Source organism: Macaca fascicularis, chromosome 1, assembly GCF_037993035.2.
Source record: "Macaca fascicularis isolate 582-1 chromosome 1, T2T-MFA8v1.1".
Lineage (NCBI taxonomy): Eukaryota > Metazoa > Chordata > Mammalia > Primates > Cercopithecidae > Macaca > Macaca fascicularis.
In genome coordinates, this window is record NC_088375.1 from 181,434,233 (window position 1) to 181,448,004 (window position 13,772).

Here is a 13,772-nt window from a genome sequence, read left to right on the forward strand (position 1 = left end):
CATGGTGAAACCCTGTCTCTACTAAAAATACAAAAATTAGCTGGATGTGGTGGCACGTGCCTGTAATCTCAGCTACTTGGGAGGCTAAGGCAGGAGAATCACTTGAACCCAGGAGGTGGAGGTTGCGGTGAACTGAGAACCAGCCGTTGCACTCTAGCCTGGGCAACAAGAGCAAAACTCTGTCTCAAAAAAAAAAAAAAAGACTGGGGGTAGGAATCAGAGACTGCTGTCCCGACTTACAGAATCTTATACTGTTCTAGTTGCCAGGCCCCAAGAATGATGTCATCTCAGCACTGTCTCTAGAACCATTCATTCTCTCTAAGTGTGGAACTTAGACGAGTGAGAGCAGGCTCCTATTAAATAATTATGATCTTGATTGCTCTGGCCCTACTCAACTGTAAATTTTTTCCAGAGCCAGAATGGCTTCACAGAGGACAACTTTGCTCTGAAAAGAGTCTCTTTGGTCAGTGGTCCTCAACTGAGAGCTTTACAAAGAGTACCAATGCCCAGTTCCAGCGCTGGAGATTTTAATTGGCTTGGGGTAGAGCCCTGGCATCAGTATTTTTAGAGGCTCCCCAGGTAATTCCAATGTGCAGCCAGGCTGAGAATCACTGCTCGGTAAGTGGGATGACTGGGGAGTGGGAGATCAAATACTCTAACTTCTCACAGCACCTATTCTAGAGATCAGTGGGGCAGAAAGATAGAAATAAAAGGTGGAAAAGGACGAAATGGGTAAGTGTGGGTGAACTAGTTCCAGGGAAACGGCAATCTCCACTGTGGATTCAGGGAAGGCGTCACTGAGGAGGGCTTTCTTAACAGTTCAGGTCAACGGAAGCCATCTTGAGGCACACACATCGTGCGCGGCATCCTCCGGGAAGGTCGGGTCATTTCACCCCATTTTACTGCCGAGATGACCTAGGTCCAGAGACGGTAAAGAGCGGTGTACGACTCACACAAGTCGGGGGTCCTGTGAACTGAGGTTGAGCCTGGCGGGGGCAAGGCTCGGGGTGTTCGGTCCGAGATCTTTAAGCGAAGTCACCAGACCCCGCGTTCAAAGCCCAGAGGTAGGCAGGCGGCTGGCTCTCGGCCTCAGGCCGGGAGAGAACCCAGCGGGTACCAACCTCAACCTCGCTCCCGCGTCCAAGTGGAGAAGCGGAGCTGGTTGGCCCCGCCTCCGGGTTAAACAAAGTTCGTTACCTCCTAGGCGTGAGAGGGTGTGGCAGTCTTGTTGTCACTTCCGGGCGAATAGGTTAGCTAGAAGGAACCCCTCCATTACGCGACGGCGTAATCTGACGTCACTTCCGCGCGCCGCCGCAAACGTCAGTGTCGGGCGCAGACCGCAGCAGTGCGGCTTGCTGTTGGAAGTTCAGGCTCGGTTGTCTTTTGGGAGCCATGGAGAGTGACTTTTATCTGCGTTACTACGTGGGGCACAAGGGCAAATTCGGCCACGAGTTCCTGGAGTTTGAGTTCCGACCGGATGGTAAAAGCAGCCTGCCGCCCGCCCGGAGCGGGACCAGGCCTTGGGGCGGGCGAGTGGGGAGGCCGAGGGTCGGAAATCTGTGGGGAACTAGAGGAGGAAGGGGCTGAGACCTGTGCAGTGCGGATCTGAAAGGAGCGCCACTGTGTCTGCTCCACGGCGTCGTTTTATCCATACAACAAACGTTGGCTGAACGCCCACTGTGTGCCAGGCTCTGTTCCACTCTTTGGGGATACGACAGCGAAGATAGACAAACTTCCTCTCTCGTGGAACTTGTGTTTTACTGCTGGGAGAGAGATCATAAAAAGATGATTCCGGATAGCAGTGAGTGGTCAGAAAATATGGTAGAATCGCTGGATGGGCTGCTTTTAGATAGGTTGGCCATTAGAGAGCTCTAATGGTATATTGCAGCTGAGCCCTAATTAGCAAGAAGGACCCAGCCTTGTGAAGCTCACAAGGAAGACCATTCTACCCAAAGGGAATACCAGAAGTCAAGGCTGCAGGGCGGGAATGAGCTTAGGCATGTCTCAGGTGGTCAGTGTGATTGAAGAGTGGTGAGCTGGGAGATGGCAGGAGATGATGTCGGATAGGTAGTAGGAGCCGCACCTTGTAGATCTTTATAGACCAGGGTAAAGAGTTTGGACTTGGAAGGCTTTTTTAATTTTATTTATTTTTTTTTTTGAGACGGGTTTCGCTCTTTTTGCCCAGGCTGTAATGCTATGGCGCGATTTCGGATCATTGCAACCTCCGCCTCCCGAGTTAAAGCGATTCTCCTGCCTCAGCCTCCCGAGTAGCTGGTATTACAGACACCCACCACCACGCCCGGCTAATTTTGTATTTTTAGTAGAGACAGGGTTTCACCAGGTTGGCCAGGCTGGTCTCGAACTTCTGACCTCGGGCGATCCGCCGGCCTCGGTGTCCCAAAGTGCTGCGATTACAGGCGTGAGCCACCGCGCCTGGCCGGGCTTGGAAGGTTTTAAGCAGAGAAGAAATGTGATCTGTTCTTGAAAAAGCATTCTGGTTATTGGGTGCGGAATGGGCAACAGTGAAAACAGGGCTATTGATTAGGAGACTGTTGTCAAGACAAGAAAGATGTTGGGGGCCAGTCGCAGTGGCTCACGCCTGTAATCCCAGGACTTTGGGAGGCCGAGGTGTGCGGATAACTTGAGGTTAGGAGTTCGAGACCAGCCTGGCCAACATGGTGAAACCCCGCCTCTACTAAAAATACAAAAATTAGCCGGACGTGGTGGCAGATGCCTGTAATCCCAGCTGTTCGGGAGGCTGAGACAGGATAATCGCTTGAACCTGGGGCGGAGGTTGCAGTGAGCTGAGATAGTGCCAGTGTACTCCAGTCTGGGTGACAGAGCGAGACTGTGTCACAAAAAAAAAAAAAAAAAAGATGTCGGTTGGGACTACAGAGATAGTAGAAATGGAGAGAAAGATTTAGGAAACTGTTGGAGGCAGAATCAACTGGACTTTGATCGTTGATAGGATTTTTTTGGCGGAGGCACTGTGGTGAAGGAAAGAGGAATCAAAGATGACAGAAAACATCCATTAAGCGGGCCACAAAGATGTATCTGACAGGCCCCGACTGTGAGGGAGATGGATTTGTAAGCAGGGACCAAACAGCGTATTAGGTGTTGTGGTAAAAAGAAACAGAGGAGACTTGCAGCAGAGAAGGGGCACCTAGCCAAGCCTGAGGGTCAGAGGAGGCTTCCTACATAAAATGATGGGAGGAGGGGATGTGAGGTATTGATTAGGAGACCAAGAAGAGTCAAGAAGGCATTTTAGACAGCATGCAAAGAGGCTGAAAACCAAAAAGTGCTTGGGATGTTTCAGGCAGAAACCAAGTTGTTCGACTCCAGCTGTGTGAGAGAAGAATATTGCAGGAGTGAGGCTGGAAAAGCAGGCAGGGGCTTTGCTTAGCCGTATGCCATGTTGAGGAGTTTGGATTTTTTTTTTTTTTTTTTGAGATGGAGTCTTGCTCAGTTGCCCAGGCTGGAGTGCAGTGGCGCGATCTGGGTTCACTACAAGCTCCGCCTCCCGGGTTCACGCTATTCTCCTGCCTCAGCCTCCTAGGTAGCTGGGACTACAGGCGCCCGCCACCACGCCTGGCTAATTTTTTACATTTTTAGTAGAGACGGGGTTTCACCGTGTTAGCCAGGATGGTCTCGATCTCCTGACCTCGTGATCTGCCCGCCTCGGCCTCCCAAAGTGCTGGGATTACAGGCGTGAGCCACCGCGCCCGGCCGGATTTTAACCAGGAAGGCAGCGGAAAGCCATTGACTTTATCAAAGTATTAGAGTAACCTAATCTGATAGATCTGTTACCACATCACCTTGTCCACTATATGGACAGTGAACTGAATGTGAAGAAACTTGAGGCAGAGAGACAGCACAGAGACTGTTGGAATAAATTCACTGGGCTCATCTCACATGTATGTCTTCTAGTCTACATGTCTTCTGTTTCCTTCTATCTTCTCCTCATCCCCACCATGTATTCACATTAACCTGTTAGACGCACACATGGACAAAGGGTCTTGTGTACCAAATGTGCTCAGTGATAAAAGCAACAACTTTTCCATCACAGAAATAGAGTGTGGCACAGTCACATGATAATATATGTAAACAGCATCCTACAGTTTTCAAAATGTTTTCACAACTCATTTGAGCCTCAGGAGGTCCTATGTGCTGGTAAGTTATCATTTACTCTGCCTGTTTTCAGGACATTCACCTGCAAAAATGTGATTCGACAAAGTCAGAAAAGAGCCTGCCTGTGTTTTTACCTCACCTGAGCTGCTTTTTGCAGTAGTTGAGTGTCAGCTGTATATTTGGCTGTTTAAGCCTGAAGTGAAGAACTGAAAGACTAGTATTGTTGAACTACCTTAAGAGTAAATAATAAATGTCTTAGACACTTTGAGCAAGTTGGATACATTTTAGGCAACTGCCGATAGTCTTGGTATGGTATTGATGCTTTATTCATGTTTTTATTATATGTTGAATTTGGCTTTTGTCCCCACAGGGAAGTTAAGATATGCCAACAACAGCAATTACAAGAATGATGTCATGATCAGAAAAGAGGTATGCCTTCTGAGAGGCCTTCATTTTCTACATTTCAGCTTTTTGTCTTGCATTGTTTTTGTTGTATCTAGTATTGAAAGGTAAAGAACAGGGAGAGAGACACATGTCTGTAGACAGCTTCTGGATTATTTCCCAAATCATCTTTTAGTTGGGATTTTTTTATTTTACAATGTGGAATCAATTACTGGTAACCATTGACATACCTTGGTTTGAACCCTGAGTCTGCTGCTTACTACCTCATGTGACAGTGGGCAAGTTCCTGGCTGAACTTGATTAAATCTCTGTTTCTTCACCTGCAAAAACAGGGAAAATAAAAGCTACCTCCCACTCCCAAGTGCTGTCATAAAATTAAATGTGTTATACTTAAAGTGCTCTATATATTCCCTGGCACATAGTACACAATGGAGAGCTATTTAATTTGCATCTGAGTGGGAAAGGGAGCATGGGAAAGCAGTTGATATCATTGAATGCATGTTAGATGTCAGGCATGGCATCTTATTTAACCCTGATTATAAGCCCATGTGATGGGGGAGGGTATTATAGCCCCCTTACAAATAAGAAAATAAAGGCCCAGATATTAATTATGAGACTTGTTCAGAGTTACCCCTGCTAGTAAGAGATACAGCAGGAATTCCCAATTAAAGGAATTCCCCAGTAAAGTTTGTATTCTCCTCTCTGTGATTTCTACTACATCATTAAGGCTTCATCAAAGCTACTCTTTTAACCACTCTGCCACCTTTGAAAATGTCTTAGCATATATTTTTCATACTGTTGTTTTAGCTATCAGTTTCATGCTTATTCACACATGTCAACATTCTCACTATTTTTTTACACAGGCATATCTTTTCAAATACATTTTGCTCCTCAGGAGCGTATTACCTAGTTAAGAATAACTGGCCGGGCGCGGTGGCTCACGCCTGTAATCCCAGCACTTTGGGAGGCCAAGGTGGGTGGATCACGAGGTCAGGAGATCGAGACCATCCTGGCTAACACGGTGAAACCCCGTCTGTACTGAAAATACAAAAAAATATAGCCGTGGTGGTGGGTGCCTGTAGTCCCAGCTATTCAGGAGGCAGAGCGTGCAGTGAGTCGAGATTGCACCACTGCACCCCAGCCTGGGCCACAGAGTGAGACTCCGTCTCAAAAAAAAATAAACCAGGGCATGTAGGTGTTGCTGTCTCTTTTGTTTTGCTATAACAGAATACCTGAGACTGGGTAATTTTTAAGCCATAAAAATATATTTCTCACAGTTTTGGAGGTTGGGAAGTCCAAGATCAAGGCACTGGCAGGTTCAGTGATTAGTGAGGGCCCAGTCTCTGCTTCCACAACTGTGCCTTGTTTTTGCATCCTCCAGAAGGGATGAATGCAGTGTTCTCATATGGTGAAAGAACAAGCAAGGGGCCAGCTAGTTCTCTTAAGCTGTCTCCTAAGGCACTAATCCTATCCATGGGGGCTCTGCCCTCAAGGCCCAATCAACTCTTAAAGGCCCTATTGATTAACACCGTTGCATTGGGGATTAATTTCAACATGAATTTTGGAGGAGACACAAAAATTCAAACCATAGCAGGGGGCATTCACAGATCTATTTTGGGTTTCTTTGTGAGTTGGCTGTGTGGACAGGCAGAAGGGCCATGTAAACAGGATGTACCAGGAGGTAGTAACAGCTAGATGGGGGACTGAGGTGCAGTTTATTAGATACTTCTGACCCTGTCCCTCACCTGCATCATGCCGAGGTTGAGCATGAATGTCTTCCCACTTAAGAAGATGCCAGAAATAAGTCTGCAGGAACAGTTATTTTTATCTTCCATCACTATCTAAGTCAAAGCACTGCTTAAGGATACAACATACATTTTGTCTTTTAACTTGCTTTCAGGCTTATGTACATAAAAGCGTGATGGAGGAACTGAAGAGAATAATCGATGACAGTGAAATTACCAAAGAGGATGATGCATTGTGGCCTCCTCCTGACCGAGTGGGCCGGCAGGTATGTTTTATTGATTATCCTGTAGTGCAGAAATCTTACAAATAAGATGAGGTTTAGTGCTCTGCATATGATAGTGAAACTGTGTGCATGTGTGTGTGATGGTGGTGGTGGTGGTGGTGGTCAGCCCTGCAGAAAGCAGATTGCCAGCACCTTGGTCTAAGGAAGCATTAATCCCACAGGAAGGAACAGAGAGAACAAGTGCTGCTGGCCACCAAGAACCCAGCCTTGAATTTCTTCTTAGGACCCCCCACACTCCCTCCTCCACTTAAAGCTTTTGCTGCCTATCTCATTTACTAACTACTATGGACAAAGCATTGTGGAGATACAAAGAAAAATAGAACATGATTATTTCACCAATCTAATGAAAGGAAAATCATACAAATAATTCAGTATATGTATTTAAATTCATGTGTATTTATATACATTATATATTCATTCCGAGCACCGTTTTGTTAACTAAAAAATAAAAACCACTATCATATTGAACTGAATTAACAGAAAAGGTATTTTCACTCTGACTGCTACCATCCTAATCCAGACTTCTGGACTTCTAATAGGTTCCCTTGTTTTTCCTCTTGTTCCATACCATCCATTTTTCCATCCTGAAAGCCAATGTAATTTTTTTTTTTTTTTTTCGAGACGGAGTCTCGCTCTGTCGCCCAGACTGGAGTGCAGTGGCATGATCTCAGCTCACTGCAACCTCCACCTCCTGGGTTCAAGTGATTCTCCTGCCTCAGCCTCCCGAGTAGCTGGGATTACAGGCACACACCACCATGCCCAGCTAATTTTTGTATTTTTAGTAGAGATAGGGTTTCACCATGTTGGCCAGGCTGGTCTTGAACTCCTGACCTCAGGTGATCCGCCCACCTTGCCCTCCCAAAGTGCTGTGATTACAGGCGTGAGCTGCCGCGCCTGACCAGTGTGATCTTTAAAAATGTAAATTTGCTTATGTATTCCACTGATTTAAACTCCAATGGCTTCCCACTGTACTTAAAATTTAAACTCCCACCTTATCTTTTACCATGCTTCCAGTCTGTCATGGTGTTCAAACCTTACTAGCTTCATTTCTGTTCCTCAGAAATACCTAGGTGGTTCTTACTTCAGGGCCTTGGCACTTGCCACATTCTGCCTAAAATATTCTTCCTTTAACTCTGTACAAGACTCTCTCTATTATTGAGGTCTTCAAAAGTCGGTTCCTCGGTGATATCTTGCCTGTCCATTCAATCTAAGAAGTCTCTTCCCATCATTAAGAAAAAGATCTGTTGTGCTGTCTTTGTGTGTGTGTGTGTGTTTTCTTTTTGCTTTCAGTTTCATCACAATATGTGTTGTCTTTGTAGCACTTATTGTCTAAAATTGTCTTACTTGCTTTTCAATTTTTTCACTGCTATATCTCCAGTGACTAAAATAGTGCCCATGTATAGTAAAAGCCCAATAATAATTTGTTAAATTAACATGAAAACCCATATAAACTCATGCCTAATAACCTCAAAATGATGGACCAACCCTTCAAGAAGAGTTTTTTTAAAAAATCCTACCTTCAGTACTTACTAAAGTTAACTTTATGTTCAAGGAATCTCAGTAATATCATATATATGTATTTTGCTTTACCATTTATAAAATTTTTATTTCTGTTAGCTCGTTCAACCATCACAACAATTGTGTGAAGAGGGAAGGGCATATTCCTTTATACCAGCAATAAGCCATTGGTACTGTAATTAAAATCAATCCCATTAATAATTACAAGAAAAGTTAATAAAGAACTTGGGTATGCAATTAACAAGATGTACAAAACTTGAAAGGGCTTTATAGAAGGACAAAAATATGTATCGTTTTTGTGGATGGGAAGATTCAGTATCATATAGATGTCAGTTTTCAACAAAGTAATTTATAAATTCACTCTTAATTCAAATGAAAATCGCAGTAGGGCTTTTTCCCCTTAAAATCAAATAGAATAAGCATTAAATTCATGGAAAATCAGAGGCAAGAGTAGCCAAAATAATACTGGAGATTGCTTATAAAACTGTGGCCATTTATAGTATGATATTGCCTCGGGAATTGACAGCTAAACCAATGGAACAGCATAGACAGCCCAGAAACCAACTTATGAATATATGGAAACTTGGAACAGCGTACTACAGAGGTGGACTTTCACATTAATGGGAAAAGAATGAGTTATTTAACAAATTGTACCAGGACAGCTGACAATATATTTATGGAATGTTTTTAAATTAGGCTATAGAAATCAAAAATTTTAAACAGAATATAGACTATCTTTTATTATTTATGGATAGAGAAGGAGTTTTTAAAACTCCTTAAGGGGTAAGATTGGTAAATTTGACTTCTTTACAACTTAGGTTTGACAAAAGATGGCAAGATAAAGTTGAAAGATAAGCCATAGACTGGAAGAAGGTATCTGCAAAACATAAAACTGGCAAGAGTTTTCTATCCAGAATATATAAAGAATTAGAAAGTAATAAAAAGACAGTCCCGTGGCAGAATGTGGAAAGGTTATGAATAACTTACAAGATCAAACAAGTGGCTAATAAATGTGAAAAGATTTACAGCTTCATTTGTAAAATGAAAGAACAACAGTGAGATACCATTTCAGACCCATTAGAATAACAACAGAAAAAATCTGCCGAGTTTAAAAAATGATACGAGAAAAGAGTGAGAGTAAAATTAGTATAACCGCGTTAGGGAGTAATTTTGTGGTATCTGGGAACATTTAAAATACTAGGAATTATATGGAGACATTTTCACATATGTATAAGGAGATGTATAGAAGAATATTCTTGCTACATTGTTTATAGGAACAAAAATTCAGAACTTAAGTTTATTTCAGTAGGGAAATGGAATACTATAGCATTTAAAACTAATGAGCTAGATCTGTGTAACTCAACATTGATAAATCTCAAAAACAATGTGGAATGAAAAATGCAAAAAGTATGTATAATATGACCATTTTTGTAAAAATTTTACAACACACTACTACGTCTAGGCCAGGCATAGTGACGCATGCCTACATTCCCAGCACTTTTTTTCTAAATTGGGAGGCCAAGGTGGGAGGATGGCTTGAGGCCAGGAGCTCAAGACCAGCCTGAGCAGCACAGTGAGACCTTTTTTCTACAAAAAAAAAAAAAAAAAAAAAAAAAAACCCTAAAAATTAACTGGGCATGGTGGCGCATACCTGTAGTCTTAGCTATTCGGGAGGCTAAAGGTGCAGGATGGCATGAGCCCAGGAGCTCAGGGTTACAGTGAGCTATGATCCTACCACTGCACTTCAGCTTCAGTGACAGAGTGAGACCCTGTATCTAAAAAGAAGTAAGTGAAAACATACTACCAAACCTGAAACAAGAATGGAACAAATCAGGGGATACAGGAGGGAGAACAGAATGGGAGATAGACATAAATTTTGTAGTATTTTATTTCTTTTAAAAAAAAATCTGACACAAGTATGGCAATAATTTATAAATCTGAGTATTGGAAACATGTCAGTTTTTTCTATTTTCTGATTGAATTATAACAAAAAGTATACATGAATCAAAAAGAAGAAAAAGTAAGTAGGGCTCACAAGAATATAAATTCCACAGGGCAGAGATCTTTGGTTTGCTTGGTTTTACTTATCTGTCCTGAGCACTGAGAACAATACCGAGCACCCAGCAGGCTACACATAGATACTTTTTGAAGGTTTGTGGTACTCATGTCACTGTTTGGAAATTGAGACCCACCATCATACAGGTAGGGAGTGACAAAGTGGGGATCAAACCTAAGGTCTGGAAGTTGCCTAGATAGGTTAGATCCTTTAGTTTTTGTTTTTGTTTGTTGTTGTTGGAGACGGGGTCTCACTCTGTTTCCTAGGCTGGAGTACAGTGATGAGATCATGGCTCACTGCAGCCTTGACCTCCTGGGGTAAAGGGATCCTCCCACCTCAGCCTCTGTAGTAGCTGGGACCACGGATGCACACCACCACATCCAGCTAGTTTTTGTATTTTTTGTAGAGATGAGGTTTTGCCAAGTTGCCCAGACTGGTCTTAAACTCCTGGGCTCAAGTGATTCTCCTGCATTGGCCTCCCAAAGTGCTTGGATTACAGGTGTGAGTCACCATACCCAGTCCAATCGTTCGGTATTTTTAAAACATAGATATATTCATGTTACTCCACATTGTTGATGATGAAAACTCATACAAAATAGTACATAGGCTGGGCGCAGTGACTCATGCCTGTAATCCCAGCACTTGGGAGGCCGAGGCAGGCGGATCATCTGAGGTCAGGAGTTCGAGACCAGCCTGGCCAACATGGTGAAACCCTGTCTCTATTAAAAATACAAAAAAATCCATCCTGGCTAACATGGTGAAACCCCGTCTCTACTAAAAATACAAAAAAAATTAGCAGGGCGTGGTGGCAGGCGCCTGTAGTCCCAGCCACTCAGGAGGCTGAGGCAGGAGAATCACTTGAACCTGGGAGGCAGAGGTTGCAGTGACCCGAGATCATGCCAGTGCACTCCAGCCTGGGCAACAGAACGAGACTGTCTCAGGAAGAAAAAAAAAAAAAAAGACCTACGTAGATTTTTCCAAATCTGAGAAATGCTAGAGCCTTGAGGGTACAACTTCTTTTAAATATGAGCTGTATTTATCTCTTGTTTCTAGTGTCCAGCACAGTTCAGTGCTCAGAATGAACTGCCCTTGATTTTGTGACCGTCTGTAGTCAAGTCTGTGTGATTTGGCAAATGATTAATCCTTCTGTGTGTTTGATGAATAAGCCAATTCTACTTAGATTTTCTAAAATGTTTCTAGGAGCTTGAAATCGTCATTGGAGATGAACACATTTCTTTTACAACATCAAAAATTGGTTCCCTTATTGATGTCAATCAATCCAAGTAAGTGTGCATGATCTTTACATCCAGTTGTGTCTGTTTTGGAGCAGTTTGGTAAGAAACCTTAACCAAATTGGGACCATTATGGGAAGATCTGGGGCAAATGCAAAATGCAGGTGGGCAGCTTTGTCCTCCTTGTTAGGGAGGGACCCCAAATTATTTTTGAAAACTTGCTCCTATTACTTTTGGTGTTTCATTCAGCCATTGCTACTGCATTCTTCTTGTTGACACACACATACAGATTAATGCATAGGAGCAGCCAGAACAAAAAATGGAACATGCCTAAAGAGTGCTCATGATAAACTGTAGAGTTACCGAGTCTGAATAGCTTTCTCAGTGTGACTGTTCAGACTGGCACATCTTAAAATCTGACTTCAGTGAAACTTGACATTTTTTAGGATCTAAATTTTCATTTGATTTTAAATTTATTATTATTATTTTGAGATGGAGTTTCACACTGTCGCCTGGGCTGGAGTGCAGTGGCGCAATCTCAGCTCACTGCAACCTCCGCCTCCTGGGTTCAAGTGATTCTCCTGCCTCAGCCTCCCAAGTAGCTTGGACTACAGGCACCTGGCACCACACCTGGCTAACTTTTTTGTATTTTTAGTAGAGACGGGGTTTCACCATGTTGGCCAGGCTGGTCTCGAACTCCCAACCTCAGGTGATCTACCTGCCTCGGCCTCCCAAAGTGCTGGAATTACAGGCGTGAGCCACCATGCCTGGCCTTAAATTTATTATTTTTTACAAAAGCATTGGTTTGTTGAAAAGGGATAAAAATTTTAAAATTCATGTTGTCAGTGGGGTAGATTATCAAATTGAGGCATGAACCTATGTACTACAAAGAATCCTTAGAATTTGGCAACTTCTTTGGCTCTTAAGTTTTGAGGATTCAGGATTAGATACGGCTCACTTTTAGCAAATGTTGGGCATGATTATCTTCCTTTGGACACTCTTCCTCCTTCTTAGCCAGTAATGCCACAGTAATCTTCAACCTCTTGGTCCTGCTTAGTACTACTACTTTTTAAAAAAGTGTTCCTAACTCTGAAAGTAATACATGCTCATTGTAGAAAATACAGGAAAGGTAGAAAAGTAGAAAGGGGAAAGTCATCCACAATCTTATCAATCAGACAACCCTTATTAATATCTTGCAGTGTTTCTTTTTAGTCTTTTTTTCTGTGCATTAATAGAATATATACTTTTTAAAAAGCATAAAAAATACAGTTGATTATTTTAATTATATTTTTTCACTTAATGTAAGCATTTCCCTATATTAAAAACTCAGCATATTTAAATTACCTCATAATATACCATTTTAATATACAGTCTTTTCCTTTTCTAGGGACACTTGATTGGTCAACGTTTTAATGCCGTAATGCAAAGTTTTAATGTTCCTTTGCAAGGAACATCTTGATAGAGAAATCGCCAGTTTTATCTCAATGTTTTAAACTTTTTTTTTTTTCCTTTTGCATTTTAGGGATCCAGAAGGCTTACGAGTATTTTATTATCTTGTCCAGGACCTGAAGTGTTTGGTCTTCAGTCTTATTGGATTACACTTCAAGATTAAACCAATCTAGACTGAATATTGGTGTGGACATGGGGGAGTGGGTGGGAGTAGAAAATTTTGTGTATATCAGGGCAGTATTTTTTTATAAACTATAAATGATTGTCTTTAATAAATAAGTGATAAAATCCAATTTTTATTATTTTATAAAGATCTGAACATGTGAACTCTTCTCAATTACTTTGTAACACACTAACATTCTATGTGAAGTATTGCCCCAAAATCAAGTCTAATCAACTCTCTAGATATAACTACCATTTTATAGGAAATAAGAGAATACAGGAACATGTTTTAAAAATACAGTGGGACTTCAATCAGCCATATTGAGAAGAAATGGCAAATGATCTGGTTTCTTCAATAAATTACAAGGGAAACGGAATGGGAGCTTATAAAGGAGACTTAAGAGACACGTAATACAATGTTTGGACCCTATTTGGATAATGATTCAAAAAAATGTAAAATTAGACCAGATGTGGTGGCTTACACCTGTAATCCCAACACTTTGGGAGGCCGAAGCCAGCAGATCGCCTGAGGTCAGGAGTTCAAGACCTGCCTGGCTAACATGGTGATACCCTGTCTCTACTAAAAACACAAACATTAGCTGGGCGTGGTGGCGTGAGCCTGTAATCCCAGCCACTTAGGAAGCTGAGTCAGGAAAGTTGCTTGGACCCGGGAGGCAGAGGCTTCAGTGAGCCAAGATCGTACCACTGCACTCCAGCCTGGGTGACAGAGCGAGACTCCATGTCAAAAAAAAAAAAAAAAAAGGATTAATACCATTAAAGAAATTTAACACTGGTT

General features: G+C 42.4%; 1 protein-coding gene across 2 annotated transcripts; it reads left to right on the forward strand.

The window, feature by feature from the left end:
• The first annotated feature begins 1,322 nt into the window (after positions 1-1,322).
• On the forward strand, positions 1,323-13,107 carry MAGOH (mago homolog, exon junction complex subunit). Of its 2 annotated transcripts, XM_005543330.3 has the most exons (5): positions 1,323-1,480; positions 4,499-4,557; positions 6,431-6,541; positions 11,334-11,416; positions 12,888-13,107. In XM_005543330.3, the coding sequence occupies exons 1-5, from the start codon at positions 1,393-1,395 to the stop codon at positions 12,985-12,987; spliced, it is 441 nt and encodes a 146-aa protein (XP_005543387.1). In that variant the 5' UTR covers positions 1,323-1,392; the 3' UTR covers positions 12,988-13,107. The 2 variants fall into 2 exon arrangements, with proteins under 2 accessions (XP_005543387.1, XP_073862439.1); XM_074006338.1 differs by lacking the exon at positions 11,334-11,416.
• Positions 13,108-13,772: the final 665 nt, after the last annotated feature.